The 20232-nt window shown below is 35.4% G+C and overlaps 4 protein-coding genes across 4 annotated transcripts; 1 reads left to right on the forward strand and 3 right to left on the reverse strand.

The window, feature by feature from the left end:
* Window positions 1-3525: 3525 nt before the first annotated feature.
* Window positions 3526-6173, reverse strand: LOC101296880. Its single transcript, XM_004303718.1, has 5 exons — window positions 5862-6173; window positions 5631-5785; window positions 5369-5491; window positions 4104-4371; window positions 3526-3922 (listed from the first exon to the last, which is right to left on the reverse strand). Exons 2-5 carry the CDS (start codon window positions 5775-5777, stop codon window positions 3798-3800), a joined length of 663 nt encoding a protein of 220 aa, XP_004303766.1. The 5' UTR covers window positions 5778-5785; window positions 5862-6173; the 3' UTR covers window positions 3526-3797.
* On the forward strand, window positions 5905-10075 carry LOC101296587. Its single transcript, XM_004303717.1, has 5 exons — window positions 5905-6068; window positions 7935-8157; window positions 9015-9089; window positions 9369-9624; window positions 9741-10075. The coding sequence occupies exons 1-5, from the start codon at window positions 5941-5943 to the stop codon at window positions 9782-9784; spliced, it is 726 nt and encodes a 241-aa protein (XP_004303765.1). The 5' UTR covers window positions 5905-5940; the 3' UTR covers window positions 9785-10075.
* A 1899-nt stretch (window positions 10076-11974) lies between these two features.
* On the reverse strand, window positions 11975-15534 carry LOC101293905 (26S protease regulatory subunit 7-like). Its single transcript, XM_004303707.1, has 10 exons — window positions 15370-15534; window positions 15175-15256; window positions 14988-15079; window positions 14819-14896; window positions 14666-14727; window positions 13476-13620; window positions 13175-13393; window positions 12899-13080; window positions 12627-12802; window positions 11975-12401 (listed from the first exon to the last, which is right to left on the reverse strand). Exons 1-10 carry the CDS (start codon window positions 15451-15453, stop codon window positions 12244-12246), a joined length of 1278 nt encoding a protein of 425 aa, XP_004303755.1. The 5' UTR covers window positions 15454-15534; the 3' UTR covers window positions 11975-12243.
* Window positions 15535-16451: 917 nt separating this feature from the next.
* Window positions 16452-20025, reverse strand: LOC101299105 (uncharacterized protein C23H3.12c-like). Its single transcript, XM_004303723.1, has 8 exons — window positions 19390-20025; window positions 19217-19281; window positions 19023-19121; window positions 18612-18659; window positions 17909-17978; window positions 17696-17767; window positions 17408-17506; window positions 16452-16686 (listed from the first exon to the last, which is right to left on the reverse strand). Exons 1-8 carry the CDS (start codon window positions 19618-19620, stop codon window positions 16549-16551), a joined length of 822 nt encoding a protein of 273 aa, XP_004303771.1. The 5' UTR covers window positions 19621-20025; the 3' UTR covers window positions 16452-16548.
* Window positions 20026-20232: the final 207 nt, after the last annotated feature.

Raw genomic sequence — 20232 nt, forward strand, 5'->3', positions numbered from 1 at the left:
GAGAGGAGAGAGAGAGAGAGGGTGAAATTTTGATTTCTACCTTACCCCAACCGGTAAGTTTCCCTTTTTATACTCTCGACTGAAATAATAACTTTACATTTTACACCATAACTTTTACATACGAACTCCGATTTTAACATATAGCATATGGATTCGTATTAGCATCATCTACGACTTCCTTAAAGAAATTTACCCAAAATAATTTTCCTACAAAAAGTCAACTCTGGGGTCCTTTAACAGTCAACGGTTACTTAAAATGGTAAAAGGTCAAAGTAACACAAAAGTAAATAACCGCAAATTAAATTAAGAATCGGGATGTGACATATAAAATCTTGCAAGGGAATTCTAGTATACCATCTCTGCATTAGTATTGGGATTATTGATTATCATATTTGATTTTTCTAAAAAATTAGATATTAGGTTTTTTCAAATGTCATGAAGACACCAAGCTTGCTTTAGGATGTCTATTTCAAATATCATGAAGACACTAAGCTTTGATTGCCAGTTGAATCACATTGTTTTTAACCAAAGACTTTTCTGATCAGAATTTCAGTTAGGCACTTTTCTGATTTTGTACCTTTGTGTTCCACATGTCTAAAAGGTACCAGCCCCACACAAGAAATCAAGACCTATCAAGGAACATGTCATAAAGTCTAGAAAGGGATGGAAGAAAATGAAGTTGGCAATGGAGGGTAGTTCTGCTGGAAATGGTAGTGCATCAGCCGGCCTTAACACAACCTCCTACTCAAAGCAGCCAAAATCATGGAGTAAGGGGTGCTCAAAAGTGAATGTGTTGGCTTTTAAATTAGAGAAACATAATGTGTACTTCATCATGTTTTGGAATCAATTTTTTGCAAACAATCTGGTTCCTTGAGTTTTTGGAAACTAATTAAGCTTGAATTCTGATGCATAGTATGTTTCTCATGTGCTTTTTTTGGTTATATGTTTGAATTTCTATGTTACATTTTCAGTTATTGCATAATATTTATTGTCAGCAGATAAACATAGCCGCAGTGCCTAAACTCTACTGAACTGATCAATGTGATACCCAGGATGAAAACTCAAGTTTCAATTTTAGAGATTTTGGAGGGAAAACAGTTCAATTTTAGTGATTTTGGAGAGAAAACGGTTCTGTTGAGAATTAGAAGGTTATTTTTGTCATTACACCTTTTTTAGTAGGCCCCATACTGGCCACGTCAGCAAACATATGACACCTTGACGGAAATTGGTCTCAGGCCTTTCCTTGGTAGCAAAAACAAAGTTTGGGTATCACATTGATAGTATTTAAAGTCTGGGTACCACTTTGACCATGTCACAAGAGTTGAGGTACCGACGCTGCATTTTACTCAGAAAAATATTGAGTTTCCTGCGTTACTATTTCCCATACACAATAGCAAGATCCTGACTTTGGGCCTAAATCGTACCGGAAGCAATGGGTATCAGTACTGTCAGTATCAACTTAAAATATCTACATCGCATCGGGCACGTACCGAAATAAATTTCAGATACCAGGATCGGTATGAGCACAACCATCTCGACCCATGCCCAGGCCTACAAGGCATATTCAAATTTCTCATGGATTCTGATCCATGTTAGAACAGAATTCAAATACTTAATGAAATCTATCTCATAATGAATACATGAACTTGAATTTTCTATGTTTTCAAGATAGCAACATCTGTATCTATCCTTAATGGAATTTACATAAGCTGAAACTAAATGAAAACTTACCCGTATAACTTTAATCTTCTGCTGGTGCCATCTGTGGATAGCAACATCTGTTTTGGAGTACCTTTAATCTTCTGCTGGTGCAATTGAATTTCCTTTAATCGTCTGCTAACACACCCTTTTATCTATTGTTGACGTACTTGTCTCTTGAAACTTGTCGGTGAACTTGGATCAGCAATTTTGGATCTTCTCCTTGTTACACTATTAGATTTCTCCTAAGTTGCACGGACATGGACATGGACACAGCGACACGGCAAAACTCAAAAACTGAGTTTCCGACACTGCTTGGACACGGCAAACAAAATTATATATTTATGTATTTTTAATAAATAAAAAATATACTAAAATATGAAATAAGTTCATTACATTACCAAATAAAGTTCTAAATTCAATATATTTCATAACCATAAGAAATAAGTCAAGTGCATAACTAATATAACATTAAAAACAGCGGACCTATAGCACCTAAAACATAACATTAAAGAAAAACAAACTTGAGCAGTAGCTTGTTTTCAAACATGACAATCTCTAGCACAGTAGCACCTAAGACAAGAAGATGAACTAATATAATTATGGATTAATTTCAGTTTACCCCCCTGAGGTTTGGGGTTAACATCGTTTCACCCCCCATACTTTTAATTTTGAAAATTTACCCCCTAAAGTTTCAAATTTTCATAAATCATGCCCAATTGCTGAAATTTCATATAATTTAGACGTTAATTTTAACTTCACAACTCACTAAAAGCGCTAAAATAGTCATATAACAACATAAATCGTCTTTTGAGCATCTCCAGCAGTATTGCTAAATCAATTTTTTTTTTTAAACTTGTCAACTTTTTGAATGAATAGGAGCTCCAACAGTATACCTAAATGGTTGCTAAATTTAAGAATTGCTAAACAAAATTGATAAATTTGTCAATTGAGCCATGAATTGCTAAAGAAATACTTATATTTTCCCTCCTTCTTTTCTCCACGTGTCAGTTTATAATTTGTTAAAAATATTATTTAACTTACACTTAGCAATAACTGCTGGAGCCAAATTCTTATAACAATTGCTAAATTTCATAATTATTGCTAAATTTAACAATAGTTTTAGTTACACTACTGGAGATGTTACCTTTTTTTCTATAATTTCATGTTAACATTTAACCTCCAAATTGGACGGAATTTTAGCAATTGGGCTTGATTGATGAAAATTGAAAACTTTAGGGGGTAAATTTTCAAAATTAAAAGTATGGGGGGTGAAACGATGTCAACCCCAAACCTTAGGGGGGTAAACTGAAATTAATTCTATAATTATTATATCCATAATCCATCCAAACTTGTTATTCTATAATTGATCTAATATAAAATGAATAGAAAATTTAGGTCCCTGTTTTCTTTTCTTTTTTAAGTCTAAAACGCTGACGTGGCGTGTCGTAATGCCGTGTCGGGGCCGGTCAACGTATCCGAAAAGTCAACTTTTTCGAACACGCCACGTGACGTATCGGACACGTATTTTGCCGTGTCGAGCGCCGTGTCGGCATGTCGGAGTGTCCAACACTCCAGGGGTGTGGAGTGTCCATGCAACATAAGATTTCTCAGAGTTTATAGGACTTTTTTGAGATAAGCGTGTGTACAAGTATGGACCTAAATTTGTTATGTAGTTTAGCCATGTTTGGTAGTTACTTCCATCAAGCAAACTGCCTAACCATTCTAACTGCTATTTCAAATTTGTCTTAATCAGATTTATCCTAATAACTGCATCAATTTGAATTTTAATTCAAATGTAAACAAGTTAATATTGCAGACTATTATGATCTGAACTTGTCTGCTACATTCCTTATGATATTCGAATTCAATACCAGTTACATACATGTCTGAATTCCACTAAATACAATGTCTAGTTCTTAAGAAGTCTTAACAATCCAAGTATAGAAATTCAATAAACAAGTTAATATTTATTGGAAAAAAAATTTGATAATAACGGACAAGAAACATACATATAATATCCAAATGATTGATACATTCAAACTGAAGATTCTCATGTTCATAGATATCAAATTTCACCAAGTAGACAATAAACAAGATTATTGGAGGGGAAGCGCCTGCAACGAGCCAAGTATTTCATCCTCGAGAACATATCCTTTCCTTGTTTGCAATGCGACCTCTATCTCTCTTGTGCTTGATAATATTCCTTCCACTGATCGATCATCTACGAGTAGATCGAGATGAGAGTTATTCATACATGCATATATCCACTCTAATATATGCATATTCTTTTTCTTTTTCTTTTTTGAAACATATGCATAATCTAAAAGCACTCAGTATTAACGAAACCTAATAATGTATAATGATGATGTACAGATACCATGACGATAACAAAAATCTATTACCTCGGTTGTCAGATGTCCAATAAATAGTAGGGTCATCATATAGTATCATCATACTCCTACTGCCATCGTCAGCAACCTGACCAAATACGTGAAGCTCTAGCTTATTAGGACAGTCTTCATTCTCTTTTTCAAGAACTATTGCTTGGTATGTTTTAACAACTTCAGCTTCAACTGCCTCCAACGTTAGGTAATAGTACATGTCTGAATGCCACCACGAATCGTACTGGCGATATGCCTTCACCGCTCTCACAAATTGAAGTTTTGCATCCTAATTGAGAAGCCAAAACATTCATTATAATTGGATTAGGGCTGGCAATTTGGACCATGTCGAAACCAATCAACCGAGTATCAACCGTACCAACCTGATTGGTATACCAAAGACTTGGTAACCGACTTACTTGGTACGGTATACCGTACCAGTCTTAGTAACATGGTTGGTATTTGGTATTAAGATTTTCATACCATCGGTATACCGTACCAACCATGTATGTGTAATTATGCAAAAATACACTCATATCTATGTAGGAAACGAGAATTAAACCTCTAACCTCTTACAAACAACCTATAAAATGTATAATATATGTAAAGACAATTAAAATATATGTATAATATATAATATATGTATTGTTTTATATTTATAACATACTATAGATATAAATACAAATAAAATATAAAATGTTTAAAGTTTAGCAAGAGGTATGTTTCGAAACCATGACTGCTCTGATGGAAAATACGACCACATACCATCAAGACCAAAGCTATCATTGCATTATATTTGTGAAAAAATTATATTTATCACTTCATTTTTTTAGATCACCATCTAAACTTGGTAGAGGCCTATTACCAACCGTACCAACTAAATCAGTATACCAACTTCGGTGGTTGGTTTTGATAGAGGATTTTGCCTACCAATCATAAGTTGGTTGATACATGGTATTGACAAATAAAATCGATATACCTACCAATGCCGGCCCTAATTTGGATAGTTCAACATCAAGGTGGAAAACCTAATTGTATGTATATATCAGATATGCAGTGTTACTACAATTATCCAAATAATGACTCGATGTACCTCAATGACAACAAATGTGTAAATGAGTGAGTCATAAACATGCAAGTACGTACCCTAGCTAGAATTTCCCATATGGAGGTGTCAAAATAGAAAGAGAAAGAGAAAACGAATATCAAATTCCTAGCACTCAAAACATTCATTATATTTGGATAGTTAAACATATTGGTAGCAGCTTTTTGTGTATCACTCGAACCTTTTGTTTGTTGAACTCTTCCACTGCCAAATGAGCACAAGCCATAATGTTGGGATCATCCGCAGGTTGAGCATATGGAAGACAATCATCTGATGGAAGCAAAAAACAGCGACTACCATCACTCTATACAAACAAAGAGTAACTAGATGTATTAGAGAGTTTTGCATATCAAATTGGAGTCATCATCAACCAAATACAGGATATATCAATTCATTCAACGAAGACCATAAAGATTCAGCCAAATCAACTTGACCATATATACCAGTCGTTGAACTTCAATGCGATAGCTCAGCAGCTTTTGGTATTTCTCATCATCCCAAATTTTTTGAGGTTTGTTTTCTACCAATCTCCTGCGCGCACTCCGAACACAAATATTCCCCAGCTTTGCAAGCACACATCGAAAAGCCATTATACAGCCTGGAGAACAAAAACAAGATCCAATTCAACGAAAAATAGTACTGATACCCAAATTCAGCAACACAAGTTTACTCACCTGGAACCCGATCGGCTTCGAGCCCTAGCCTCTTTCACTCTCGAGATCGAGATCTTTTGCAGGTTAAGAATTGTCTTGTATGGGCCGGGCCTTTGTTTCTCTTGTGGCCTTTTATACATCAATAAACATTATAAATAATGTCCTCTCCTATTTAGGGTTGGATGTGAGAGCCGTCCTGCGGTCGTTCCTGTTCTCCGTTTCTACCAGGTGAGAGAAATCGAAATCCTCCTCCTCCTTCTCATCTTTTGTTTTTGAATAATTTGCTATTATGCTCTTGGTAAATGACTGTTTTAGAGTTGCTCTTTATTTGAGTCAGGTAAGTCTTCTAAGTATATATGTGTTATTAGTGCTTGGGCAAAGGTCTGCTATTAGAGACTCAGAGGGGGATGTTTGGCTTTTGGATGATTCTGGGTGGGGTTTATTTGTGGGTTGATGAAGATGATGATGGTGGCTAGGCTGGTTCATACACCACACCTCAATTTTTTCTTATTAGCCGAAAATGATTTATAGGCTCTGGATTGGGCCTCCTGCTGCTGCAAAGATATAGATTTTACTCTCTTATTGTGTTGGACTGATATTTACTACTGAGCCAAAATGGTGGTGTTCGGCTTTTGGATGATTCTTTTGTGGGTTGGTGGTGGTGGTGGTGGTGGTGGCTAGGCTCGTGCATACACCACACCTCAATCTTTGCTTATTAGCTGAAAAAGCGTTATAGGGTCTGGATTGGGCCTCTTGCTGCTGCAAATATAGACTTTCTCTTGAGTCATGCTATCATCACAGAGTACATGATTTAGGGGTGGTATTGTATTTGGATTTCCGTAATGTTGTAAAGACTTTTGTGGATTTCCAACGTTTAGAGGTGTTCAACTAGGATTTATAACAGAAGATTTAAAAATCCATGAAAGTATGGAGGTATTCAATAAACACACGAATTGTTAAAGATTTATTAAATGATGGATTTGCACAGATTGTCTAGTGTAAATTCTAAAGAAAACAATCCAACCCCCTAGACATAAGATTTCCATGGATTTACAATTTTGTTCTTTTTATTATTTTATTTTATTCTTTCCTCTCTCTCTCTCTCTCATGTCCCTTATATATATCACTACACATCTCCTTTCTTTTTTTACCTTTTTTTTTTTAGAATAATCATCCACTCAGTTTTTGTACGTGCCTTATATTCTACAATTATTTTTCTAGTTCTTTTGCTTCGTACGCTATTATAACACTTGTATTTAACTGTTTTATCCAACTCATTAGGTATAACATATGTTATCCACAGTTGGATGAAAACTTTTGAACTTTGCTTTATTGTAATAGAGATAGAGATTGTTAGCGAGAATCACTCACAATCACTCTTCTCCTCAAATCAACTGCTATACAACTATGGTAATAATCTACAGTAATGACAATTGCATATATTTAGGAAAGAGAATCAGAATCACTCTTGATTCGAGGAGAAGAGTGATTCTGAGTGATTCTCGCTAACAGAGATAAATATAATCATTGTCAATTTTTTTTTTTCTTTGGTTGTCACATACAACTTAAGTACAAAATAAACATGTTTTTTTACCGTGTTTTGTCACAAGTCTATGCACTTTTCAAAATGATTATGAATAAGGAATAAGAATTTTTAATTCTTTCTCCATAATATGTCTCCAAAGGTTTAGTACACATATATAGCTAAACTTGCAAAGTTTTCATGTTATTACTTTTCTTTATCTACTCATGTTACATGTTTATGTTGATAAGTGTTGAATCATAAAATGTTTATTAAATTCTATGAGAATCCATACAAATTTATCATTTGTTTTCAAGAATCCTAAAAAGTTGAGGTTCTAAAATCTATGTGAATCCAATAGATTTTATAAATCTGCATAAATCTACGAATTCTTTTTAAATCCATCACTTATAAAAAGTATCTAAAAATCTAAATAAAATACACCCCCCTTATTTTATGTGTTTATAGTCTAAATAATGCCTAAAATGAATATTTCTAGTTATCTAGCTATATAGTTGTGGTGGAAGAGTATGATTGATTGATTTTTTGATACCCATCTTTATTACTTGCAGACAGAGAGGAGTATATATGGCTCTTCGTTGTTTTCTTGGAAAGATGAGGATCGCTAATAAATTTCTCCACAGTAAAGAAAGAATTATGATGCTTGGGACCTCTGAAGTTTTCAAACACAAAAACAAGGAATTGCTTTCAATTGCTTTTCCTACTCTTTCCTCTCCTCGCCATTTTAGGGACACTGAAAATCGTGCCCCCACACCAATAGCTACTAAGAAAGAGGTACGTATGTATCTATTTGTCTATATTAAGCTATTATGGGTAGTGTTATACACACATCCTATTTTGTTATTCACACATCCCATCAATGATGAGAGCCAATCATGGAGCATATTCAAAAGGGTATTTTGTAAATAAAAGTAAATTATACTAATAGAAAAATAAATAAGGTGTGTGAATAACATCCATCAACTAAGGTAAATTAAAGCATGTACTGTTAATTGCCAGGGATTAGTTAGACCATCTTCCACGATAAGCTAAAAGCCCAAATTTACCTAAGAAATTATCTTCCAAGAAAAAAATTTGGCTTCAAAGATTTTTGGTTAGCCATACTTCACTTACGTAAGTGGTAAAGTAAAACAAAATATTATTTATTCAGCTTTTTATTTTTTTTTCAGATTTATCCTTCCAACTTGCACTATCATATATTTTATTTCCTTCTGTATCATTTTTTTAGTTTAAACTAAAAATTTCAAAACATTTGTTACTAACAAAAAGTTTTACCATTGTAAAAATCTCGATTAGATCTTTCATATGAGCTCAATATCAAATAGATCAAATGTTCTAAATAATTAATTATTAAATTAAAAAAAGGTACATAGTTTATTGAATTAAAATGGTTTTACCTAATGATTTAGCTCACAGTGGGAGTATTTTTAAAACCAAAATGCCATATATTTAGCTAAGTATTTAGCTTATGGTGGGAGATTCTGGTAAGCTAAGAAAATATTATGTTCTTGTTTTCTTAGCTAAATTGGGCTTGAAATTTACTTTATGGTGGGAGATGCTCTAATGTATTGCTGATTTCACCGCCCACCCTTGATTTTTTTTAATTCTATTTCTGATTTTCATTTACATAGGTTTTGGATAATCATATGAATATAGGAGGAATAAGACCTGCCCGTTTTGCGTTGGAAGAGTTCAACACAATAAAGGTATGTTTCTGCCAACGATCTTCTTAAGTGAGGTATAACTGATAACGTTAATTCCAAATTCCTAAGAAACTTGGAACCGTTTTGCCTTTGTTTCTTATGCTCTCCAAATGTATGCATTCTGATTCTGGTTTGATCTTACTCATTTATTTTACTGGGCCTGTCTTTCCTTTTGAATATCTATATGTCAAATGTTCCAGGTTTTTTTATTGTTAGTTTCTTTGTTACTAGTGTATGTAGATGTCAAGATTAACGGTTTGCTTAACTATATATATCTTGTAGAAAACCCAACTGCAGCTTGTGAGAGTGGTGGGATTTTGGATGAAACCGCAGGGTTATCCTCATAATCCTTGTCATTGTTTATATGTTGTAATAATGAAGGCAGTTGATGCCGATGGTGTGGCACGACTTTACCAAGCCCGTGTACAGCTCCATGAGTCAACTGAGGGCATGTTTTTGGAAGCATTCTATCACTGTTCTACTGATCCCGACAGTGCAAAGTATAATAGGCATTATAAGAGGCTATATCATTTCCTAGGTAATCTACGGTATTATGATGATGATTGCTTCTCTTGGTACATTTGTTCTCTGATTAATTACTGTGTTTGAAATTGGTATTTATCAATTTGATCATTTGCCATTTGCTTGAAACAGACAACTTCTGTGACATCATGTATAAAGGAGTGGAATACTGGTGACGGTGATCAATGAATGATGGCATCCTTGAAAGGCTTTTGTAAAATTATATGAAAGGCAAGCATATTGACAGACTTTTTATGGGGAAGTCGTTATTAAATTGATGTGAAGCGAGGAGTCAAGCATTTGCTAAGATTGAAGAATATGCAGATCCAAATAAGTAATATTTGAATATATTTTCAATCTCCATAACATTTTATGTTCCGTGAATATCATTTTTTTTTTTATATAGTTATGCTCGATTTAGATAAGTCTAGCTGTGCGGTAATTTGGTTTATCATAGGATTTCAAAATGAGACAATGCGACAATCTTGGGTTGTCACAATCGGTTGTTGTTCAGATGTCTCACCGAATGGTAAAAACCTGAAATTAGACGTTTGCATTTCACGATGCAATTTGTTCTTTACATATGACATATTGAAAGAAGTAGTTGTGTTAGCAAAAATCATATGCGATTGATTCGAGACTATATTTCTTACAATTTGTAAAATCTGAGGCTTTGTAAGTTTGTCGCATTTGACTCTGGCCATGTGCATTTCATTTAAGTTCTCTTTTCTAGTTCGTATGGAATTGTTTGGCACAGTGAAGTTTGTCTTTGCGCATACGATTTGGTTGCTTTGAGGTGATGCCGTGGCCACCACTATTTTCGTGTCGGTTGTTACAGTTTTGGCTTATTAGCCTATTTGTTACCTTATCTTTTATTATAGTGTCAAATTACTACCCTAGCTTTTAGTTTTGTCATTTTGCTACCCTAGGATTTCAAAATTGGCCGAATTATTACTAAATTGAAAGAAATAAAAGTTAAGGTAGCAAATTGACACTATAATAAAAGTTAAAGTAGTAAATCGGCTAAGAATGCGGTTATTGGGACCTCTAAATTTGTTCAGTGAACCTCTCATGTTTTCCACACCTTTATTTTACTTTTAAATACAGATATTTGCTCACTAGACCTCAATTCAAATTTCTAAAATAACCTTGTTTATATTATTCACATATATTTCAATATTAATCATTACACCTACATATTTTAATTATAATTTCATTCCTTTATGAAAGAACATAAATCAAATAACACAAGGTATTGACTTTCATAAACTTATTTTTGTCAACAAGAAAATTTTCTAACAAGGATAACCATTTTTTCTATGTATGTTCTTTTTTTCTTCCTCTATATTATGTAATTCATGATATATTATTTCAATAATTATTTAATTTTACATAATCAAAAAAATTTATTTTTGCAAATACATGCATGCACCTTGTATAATGTATATGCTTTTAACATGTATGATAACATAAATTTTTATGTCAAATGATCGATATTAATCATAGTTTTAGCTCTTCTTAAATAAATAAATGTTTTAATAATATGTAGTCAAATTAGAAAATGAAAATACATAAGGAAAATAATAAATAATACAATATTTCTTATTGAATTGGAAAGTTTAGAGAGAATAAATATATTACTTCTTTTTGTTATTGTCCTTAATAGTCATTATGTAAGAGGATATATCTGGCATTCAATAACTCACAATAGAGGTCAACTGAGCAAATTTAGAGATTCCGATAACCGCACTCATCGGCTAAAACAGTTTTAATCGAACTTGCCTTGTCAGGGCCGTTTCTTGGGCTTTTTGAACTCTTGTCGAATGGGGTATGTGGTGTGATTAGAGTCGGCTAGTCAACTTGTCTTGCCTCGGATTCCGAATCTTGATTGGTGCGGCATGTACTTTGATTACCATATTTTACGAATTTTTATTCACGGTAGCCCTTCTAGTGAGGACTCTTCAGTTAAGGACTAGTTGAGGACATTTCGGTTTATGGTTTAAAAGACCCAATTTTCGATCACATTTTGACATCTTATCCGTTCAGTTTTTAGGTTTATATAAGTAGATCATTTCTACAAATTTTTAGTCAAATTGATCTTCGTTAAGATAACAAACTAGATCAAATTAATAGACGAACCAAATCTGTCAAATATGAACCGTTAAAGTTCATAATTGATAAATCACACTTATGAATGTCTTAACAATTTTCAATATAGCTGAAAATTTAGAGAAATGATCTATTCATAAATACCTATAAACTGAACGGTCAAGATGTTATATAAGAATGAAATGTGGAATAAACCGAAAAGTCCTCAACTTGGATCCTCACTAGAAGGGCTTCCTTTTATTCACAACTCAAACTATGTTCAGTTAAGTCACTGACCCAAAAAGTCATGCTCAACCACCTATAAATCACATTGACCAAGATAGATAAGCATCAAGACAACGTCAGTTATGCGAATCAAAAGCCATGTTCAGAACCAATAGGAATAAGTGATCTTATAAAATGTGTGCAGATAAATGGATAACAAGATACAAAATACAACGTTCAACAACGGGCACAAAGTTGGTAAAATGACCCTAAAAAGAAACATGGCACCACAGTCAAGGAGATAGAAGAGAACATCATGTGCTCAGTTGTAAACCATGTATTTCGGAGTAGCACTGAACTTCTGGTAACCCTTGATGACCTTATTCACAGCATCAAGGAAGTCTTTTTCCGTTACTGTCTTCCTTCGTGCACGGATGGCATACATTCCGGCTTCTGTGCATACACTTCTTATATCAGCTCCTGGGGAACAGATACCCATGTCAGAAAAGTAAATGTCAAACATATAAACACTGGGATTAAACAGAAAAGGAGACGCAACAGGAATCTCATGCCATTAGATTCGGATAAGGTAACCATGGTGTGGGACTAAACAGGCTTGAAGTGGAGGATATTGTTGCGATCTTAGAGTTTTGATCAAGCATCCTGGCTTAATCAAAACTAACAGAATCAAGAGGGAGGACTTACCAGTTGAATTTGGACACAGCCGAGCCAGAAGTTCAAATCTAACATCTCTTTCACAGTTCATTGTTCGTGTGTGGATCTTAAAGATCTGCGTCCGGCTCTCCATATCTGGGAGGCCAAACTCAACCTTACGATCCAATCGTCCAGGACGTAACAATGCTGGGTCTAGCGTGTCCGGCCTGAAAAAGGTCCAAGGCAAAAGCAGGAGTTAGAACAAAGGTTGTTGCTTCCAAACAGTATTCCATTCAACTCCAAAATGAATATACACAACAGACCTGTTTGTTGCCATCAAGACTTTAATGTTTCCACGCGCATCAAACCCATCTAGCTGATTCACAATTTCAAGCATGGTGCGCTGAACCTCATTATCTCCACCTACACCATCATCAAATCTAGCCCCTCCTATGGCATCAACTTCATCAAAAAACACAATGCACGCCTTTTTCGAGCGTGCCATCTGCAGAAGATATCATCAAAATAGTTAACATCAACACATTTAACACAATAATTCAAAGTCAATAAAAGTAACTGAACATGCAACAAAATCTGACCTGAAATAGCTCTCGAACCATCCTAGCCCCCTCACCAACATACTTTTGAACAAGTTCACTCCCAATAACACGAATGAAACAAGCATCAGTTCTGTTAGCCACAGCTCTAGCTAGAAGTGTTTTACCAGTCCCTGGAGGACCATAGCAGAGAACGCCCTTAGGAGGATCAATTCCAAGCTTCACAAATTTCTCAGGATGAAGCATTGGTAGCTCAACAACCTAAGCCAAACGAGAAGAAAATCAGCATTGCATGTGATCAAATGAAGAGTATATATTAACTAGTGATATATTCAATACATACTTCTCGCATCTTCTCAATTTGCTCCTTACAACCACCAACATCGTTATACGTTACATCTGGCTTCTCTTCCACCGTCATCATGGTGACACTTGGATCAATTTTTGGAGGCAAAGGAATCTGAATCTGATATTTGTTACGATCAACCCTGCAGGTACATAATAATGTTCAATAGTTGAGTGGGTGAAAGCATGAGCTCACTACACCAAAAGCAGGGGCAAAGCATATAATTTACTCCAATGCGAAATATGAATAATATTTCCATGCCCACAAACAAGAAATACAAAGTTAAAGCAGAAAATCAACAACTGTGGTGAGAAGCCAGGGTCTGAGATGCAAGATCACTTGGTCCAAAACTGCCTTTGCTGGATCAAAATTTATCTTCATATATTCTTCCACAACTACAAATGTACTGATTCATTAAAAAGTTCTTGAAATTTTTATGAAGTTTCTCTAACCAGTAAGCATACCCTTTAATCCTAAGTCCTACAAAATATACCCATGCAGCAGTTACATCATAATATTTAAAAGTTTAAAGGGGACACAGTATAAGCTTACTGCCCAAGGGCTGTTGACAAGCATTCAATCTATTTCAATTTTAAGTGGGAATAAAATGTCAATCAACTCATACAAGAAACGTAGAATGTTAAAGCAGAACATCAACAATTGTGGTAAGAAGCCAGAGTCGCAAGCAATCAATATAGAACTGCCAAGTTGGAACAAATTGTTTCCGTATGTCTTCAAAAACTTTGAATGTGCAAATATTGAAGTTCCACTTATTAGTTATGATAGGAATGGCCTCCAATCGGGTAATTACAAAATAGTGTTTGAAAGTTGAATGAGAGGCCGTATGAGAAAGAAATAGTCCACAAGAACAAAAATATAAAAAATTAAAAGGAGATCCCATAAACAATAAGTGAGAAGCCGGAGTCTGAAATGGAAGATAGAAACTGGTTCAGAACCACCAAGCTGAATGAAAATAGCGTCCTAATATGTTTTCTAAAACTCCCAATGCACAAGTCCTTTTAAGAGAATTTGATAAAAATATTTAAAATTCACTTGGCAGTTATTATAGCACAACCTTTAGCCTAAGTGCTACACCGCAAGCATAACCTTAAGCAATACAACATATACTCAAAGATGTGCTGAAATATGGGAAAAATGCTCATTGAGTTAGCAAATATAATTCATACCCGACACGCATGCCTTCTTCAATATCTGTTGGGGAAACCTTGTCACCCAGGCCGACTACAAACTGCAGTTTTTCAGAACACACAAACCATTAATTAACAAAACAGGATACTCAGAAAACTAGCAGAATCGATTCATCTCCGGAAGGATTATACCTTTGCGATTTGCTTAACATTGATGACATATTTAGCATCTTCAGAATTGGGACTGATAATCTTCGTGCACCTCGCAACCTGGCACATAACCAATCAATACTTCCTCAACACATTACACCAAAACCTAATAACTATCAGGATGTGCCCAAGTGTGCAATCGAAAACAAACCTGCAGAGGCTGCTCCTCCTGCATCATCTGCTTATCCGAAACAAGATCCCACTGGCTGGGAGCAGCTAGCCCAGTGTCAGACTCCTTAATACCTGCCAAAAAAACTCAACTTTAAACTAAACCCAGCACAAAACCAACAACCCAATTCCAAAATCTCAAAAACCATCACAAATTGAGCAAAACTCACCGCATAAATCATTGACCTTTTTAGCCATCTCCTTAATTTCCTTCTCAGTCTTCTTAATATGAGTCGAGTACGGCCCTAATCCCTGCAAGACCCAATTAAATCTCAGTAATCTCTTACTAATCAATAAAAATTAGGGTTTCGAATAGCAATTAGGGCAGATCGAATTGGGGGAAAAGGAATCTAGGGGAGACTTACATAGGTCTTGAGGAGGGCGATGTCGTCCTCATCGAGGGGTCTAGGGTTCTTCTCGTCCTTGATATCTTCGGGTTCTGGTGCCATTGGAAACCGGAAAGTAGAAGAGTACAGAACGGAACTGAAGAGAGATAATTTAAAGGGGTCGACTTTCTTTCTGCTCAAGCTGCCTTCTGCTCTGCGTTTTGGGATTTTGGTCTTTATAGTGAAGATGGTAAATGTGGGCCGGGTCAGGGTCGGTTTACTCCGACTTGAGTAATTATCCGACCTTTTATTTTCTTTACGACACTTGAAACTAAAACACAAAACTGCTAACAGTGAGGCAATGGAACCAAACATAATGATGTAAGATGATGACCATGCACCGCTTCAGCAAACCGATGGCCAACAAAGTTAGCTTCGCGATAAACATGACGAAAAGTGAGAAAGCCTAGATATGAAGCAACTCTAAGATTATCTTGTACAGAAGTAACAGAACCACTATAATCCCCCAACTGGTGTAGCACTCTTCTTTAAACAATAGCAACGATCACATGTTTGTAATGGTTAAGGCCTGGTTTTCGTTTGTAATAGTTAAAAAGACTAGCAGGTCATGTATTTAGGAACCCTTTTCAGATCTGATATTTTTAACCGGAAAATGTCGAGAATTCGAATTTTTGGTGATCGATGCACCATGTTGAACGACGTTATTCAAGTGTTATTAGCTCGACTTTTTACAGTCATGAGTAATGACTCATGGACCAAACCATAAAAAGGCAAATCGCAAAAATGGGGAAGCTGACGGTTGGGGTGTGTGTTTATGAACTGCAAGGACAAAACAGCCCTTCTTATTTCTAGCAAATACTTCAAAGGTAGGTCCTTCATAACATGATTAACAACAAACTGCTCAAGGCAGTACAATTGAACCCTGAAGTCAAATAAGATAAACCAGTACTTGTCTTGGACCTTTCTCAGAAACCAATTGCTGTACATTTCAAGATCAGAATAAGCAAACTTTCTATGGTAAACAAGATAGTTACCGGCACGACACCATGGGGAGCTGCAAATCTGAACCTAAATTTTTACAGAACTGAGCCCTCCAAAATTTCCTTTCAGACAGAATACTGTGTCCAACAATCAATTTCCTTTCCAAGAGATTGTGATGTTACATTTGAAAACAGAAAAAAATTTGCAACAATTTAACTACATTGTATCTCTGTATTTTAAAACATCATTCGAGTTCAAATCAAAGGCTTTGCAGATTTTTAATATAGCCTGCTTGTTCAGATCATCATCTCCCTGATGAAGAAGTTCCTCAAGTGCTTTGGATGGCTGCAAAACCTGTTTACATTAACGAGGTTAAAAGAAATTAGAAGAAAGAAAATTATAAGATGCTATGTTTGATACGGTTCCTATGTCGTATGCATTCACAGAGACGGTCTGTGTGCCCAAGTATGCATGTGAGCATGTATTGATTGTGTGCAAGCTTTGCACATTCGACCACAAGGGTTTGAGGAGCATACATCCACAATTGCCAAACCAACTACTTGGTGGTAAACAAATGTAGTGAGTGGCCAGATTGGCCAAACTAAAAAAGAGCAAAAGTGATGATCTTAAGTGATGACTGAAAATCATAAAACAGCTTCTACAGAGACATAAATATGCTGAAGTACCTGGAAACCTGACATTTTGATCACTAAGCAAAGAGGGTGGATATGCATATTTTCTCATATTCAAGGGACAGCTATTGGCTAAAGAAAGCCAAAGTTCAATTTAAACAATTATCAAACGTACTAGACTTTGAATATGGAACTCAATGGAACACACAGAAACAGTTTAAGTTGGTTATCCACACAAAATAGGTTACCAGTGGTGAAAAAACAACCCCATAATTCCCAGTGTGCCATAGCGACGAAGACTCAGATTAATCAGGTTTTTTAACAGAAATACTACTGAGGGATAACATACAACCCTGATAAGTCCAATAAGATTTACTGGTACAGGGTTTTTCAAGACCATTAAAATAGCCCAGCCACCAATTGCAGGACCATAAATTACTTACCCAAGGAGAACTAAGTAACTTCTTCGTTCCATGCTCAACTCCATTTCCATCTGGAGTCTCCGCGCTATCTGAGATTAGCTGAAGAAGCTTCTCGCTTCCCTAGATCATTAACATAAAAAAGAAAAAGAAAAAAAAGAGAGAGTTTAATATATCACTTATCATGATAGGAGCAATACATAACCAATCTAGCAGCAGTAACAATAAGTGTCTCCAGACTCATCAATTAGTCTAATTATATCACAAAAATTTAAGCAGCAGAGTCTCCATCACATAAAACAATGTATGCACCTGGAGAGCTCGCCAATGAGAGTAAGTACGGAATAAACACCAGAAGAAGGGAATGTTAGGCAAAGGCAAAACCTGCATACAATCAAATAAAAATCAGGCGACAATGAGGAACAGTGGTGACAAACAGATATGTAAATATAGAAGGGAAAATAGCATTAAAGAATCCAGATGGTGTACAAATCCAGAGTGAAACTCAAGTTAACAGATGTGTACCATAAATGCAGATGTCAGAGGGAGCAACATAACCGATCCATATAAGTACTTCTTGTGTATGATAGATCCCCTGATAATCAGATTAAACTTCAAATCAATATGTTCTGGTCCGATGATGATAGATTAATATAATATATCAGACAAAATATTAATATAATATATCAGACAGAATCTAATGCATCTCTGATTAGCCCATTCATATTAATGCAACTCAGAATATATAAAGCTTTACTACACTACCCTCCACTCGTAATACATGAATGTCTCAAAAGTACCACGATTCTACAGCAAATGAGGCCCAAAGTCAATATATTTTTGTTAGTGAAGAATATCCATACATATTCAGCAGAATTTTTAAAGCTAATCCAGCATTGTGAGTCATAAATCATAAACACCAAATGAAGTCTCTCCTTGATTCCAATTGGGCTTCGTTTGTAGCCTTTTTATTTTCCCAGTAAAAACGAAAGGTAATCAGTGTGCAGCCATTTAATACATCAATAAAGGGTTTTCTTTCCTAGATAATTATATTCCTGGTTTATCTTCTTTTGTAATGTCTTCCTGCTTCTTCTTCCTCGGTAAGATTTCACAAGTTTTCGGCTCTTGCTCATTTTCCACTCTCATCGATAGAAAAGAGTTTGATACTACCAATCCGTAAAACATAGCTTCAAGCATCTAGTTATGAAACTTGAAAGAAAAGGAATACCTCATGGCAATATGTCGTAACCTCCTACGCACAAGTCGTGCATTTAAGCTGCAAAATCCTAATATATGGTCAGAACACAAAAGTAACATTCTTCCACCAAAAATGAAAAGAGTCCAACCATATACACAAAGTGAACATATGCATTCTTCTCACACTGATTATTAACTTCAGATTGATAATGAAACCCATGATTGTTCTACAAGCAAATTACTGAGGTGCATTGTCCATTTTGATTGGGCAGATTTACAAATCAGAATTTTTTGTAGGGATATGAGCCTATGCAATAGACAAAGCACCACAACAGTTATGTTAATTGTCCCTATCAACCTTGTCTAAGACCACATGTTGAAAACGATGGTGTATTCAAAGCAAAGTAAAGCAACAGTGCAAGTGAAAGAGACAGAAAGAAACCTTGAAGGGTATGTAACTTCAACATGTGAGACCTCATTAGTGATAGATTTCAAAAACATCTCAGACGGCTTCACCCGAGATAATAGCTTCAATCCCACCCTACACCATCATAACTTCCCCAAGTTAAAAACCACAACAGCATTGAGTGAGCCAAGACACCAAAGTTACCAAACTAAATTGCCCACGAAATTTACCCATGAATCTTTCTTTTAAAGGTTCCCTCTGGCGCCTTCTCCAGACTAATCCAAGCATTGTTCATCTATTCGAAAAACAACAACACACAATCAAGATTCCAATCACATAAAGAATACCCAATTTGTAACAGCAGTTACTAAAATAAATGGAGGTTTTTTGGCAAAGAACCAACCTTGTTAGAGGTAAAATCAACTAGGAGTTCAGCATTAGCAGCAAAGATATTGGCATTGGCATTGGAAGTAGAATTAACATTGGGATTGGAACTGAAATTGATCCTTTTCCAGAGATCTTTGAGAGTAGAAGGAGTATTTCCAGAACCAGAATCCGAAACCAGAGGATCAATTGATCTGGTAAAACACCAGTTCCTCCCTTTTACAGGAAACACTATCAATCTCGCTCTCATTTCGTCTCCCACCTCACAAACCACACAAACACACCCACAAACTAAGTAAAGATTGAATCTTTCTATATGGGTTCTCTTCTTTCAATGAACAACAATGTATCTATCAAACCAAAAACCCAAAAACTAAGTAAAAGATCGAATCTTTCTATCTGGGTTCTCTTCTTTCCATGAAAAAAAATGTATATTCCTAATCAATGGTATCGAAGAATCTCCACAGTAATCGCTCTAGAACTGAGAAGACGTCAAATGGAGTAAGAAGAAGAAGAGAGAGAGGGCAATATATATTTATAATAAAGGAAAGAAAAGATGCAGAGCCATGAGCCACATAAAAGGAGAGTTGCTATTTATAGAGACAGATTGATCGTCGGAAAAGGAGGAGAGGCGGCGTCGCGGTCGTGTGTGTTTGTTTTGGGTCTCTCACTCTGAAGCAATATGAGTTTTGTGAGTGTGAGTGAGAATGAGGTGAAGAAGAAACATAGACAATGACTCAGCTCAAACAAAACTTGTCGTCTCAGTCCACGTGGCAGTAGTAAAAATAAAAAAGGAATTTTCAAGATTTTTGCCCAGTAGTTAATTTGATTTGGTCCTATTTTCTTTGGTGTGACTAGTTAC

This window comes from Fragaria vesca, linkage group LG6, assembly GCF_000184155.1.
Source record: "Fragaria vesca subsp. vesca linkage group LG6, FraVesHawaii_1.0, whole genome shotgun sequence".
NCBI lineage: Eukaryota > Viridiplantae > Streptophyta > Magnoliopsida > Rosales > Rosaceae > Fragaria > Fragaria vesca.

Excerpts from the sequence above, each read along its gene's own strand:
- LOC101296880 (XM_004303718.1), bottom strand. The coding sequence starts at position 5,777 with ATGGCTTTTCGATGTGTGCTTGCAAAGCTGGGGAATATTTGTGTTCGG. Across the intron at positions 5,492-5,630 it reads GCATTGAAGTTCAACGACTG|AGTGATGGTAGTCGCTGTTT; the intron begins GTATATATGGTC and ends TTGTTTGTATAG. Across the intron at positions 4,372-5,368 it reads AAGAGTTCAACAAACAAAAG|GATGCAAAACTTCAATTTGT; the intron begins GTTCGAGTGATA and ends CTTCTCAATTAG.
- LOC101296587 (XM_004303717.1), top strand. The coding sequence starts at position 5,941 with ATGGGCCGGGCCTTTGTTTCTCTTGTGGCCTTTTATACATCAATAAAC. Across the intron at positions 6,069-7,934 it reads CTGTTCTCCGTTTCTACCAG|ACAGAGAGGAGTATATATGG; the intron begins GTGAGAGAAATC and ends TATTACTTGCAG. Across the intron at positions 9,090-9,368 it reads AAGAGTTCAACACAATAAAG|AAAACCCAACTGCAGCTTGT; the intron begins GTATGTTTCTGC and ends TATATCTTGTAG.
- LOC101293905 (XM_004303707.1), bottom strand. The coding sequence starts at position 15,453 with ATGGCACCAGAACCCGAAGATATCAAGGACGAGAAGAACCCTAGACCC. Across the intron at positions 13,394-13,475 it reads AAATTGAGAAGATGCGAGAA|GTTGTTGAGCTACCAATGCT; the intron begins GTATGTATTGAA and ends CGTTTGGCTTAG. Across the intron at positions 12,402-12,626 it reads GCTGTGTCCAAATTCAACTG|GAGCTGATATAAGAAGTGTA; the intron begins GTAAGTCCTCCC and ends TCTGTTCCCCAG.
- LOC101299105 (XM_004303723.1), bottom strand. The coding sequence starts at position 19,620 with ATGAGAGCGAGATTGATAGTGTTTCCTGTAAAAGGGAGGAACTGGTGT. Across the intron at positions 18,660-19,022 it reads GAAGTTACATACCCTTCAAG|CTTAAATGCACGACTTGTGC; the intron begins GTTTCTTTCTGT and ends AGGATTTTGCAG. Across the intron at positions 16,687-17,407 it reads AGTTACTTAGTTCTCCTTGG|GTTTTGCAGCCATCCAAAGC; the intron begins GTAAGTAATTTA and ends TAATGTAAACAG.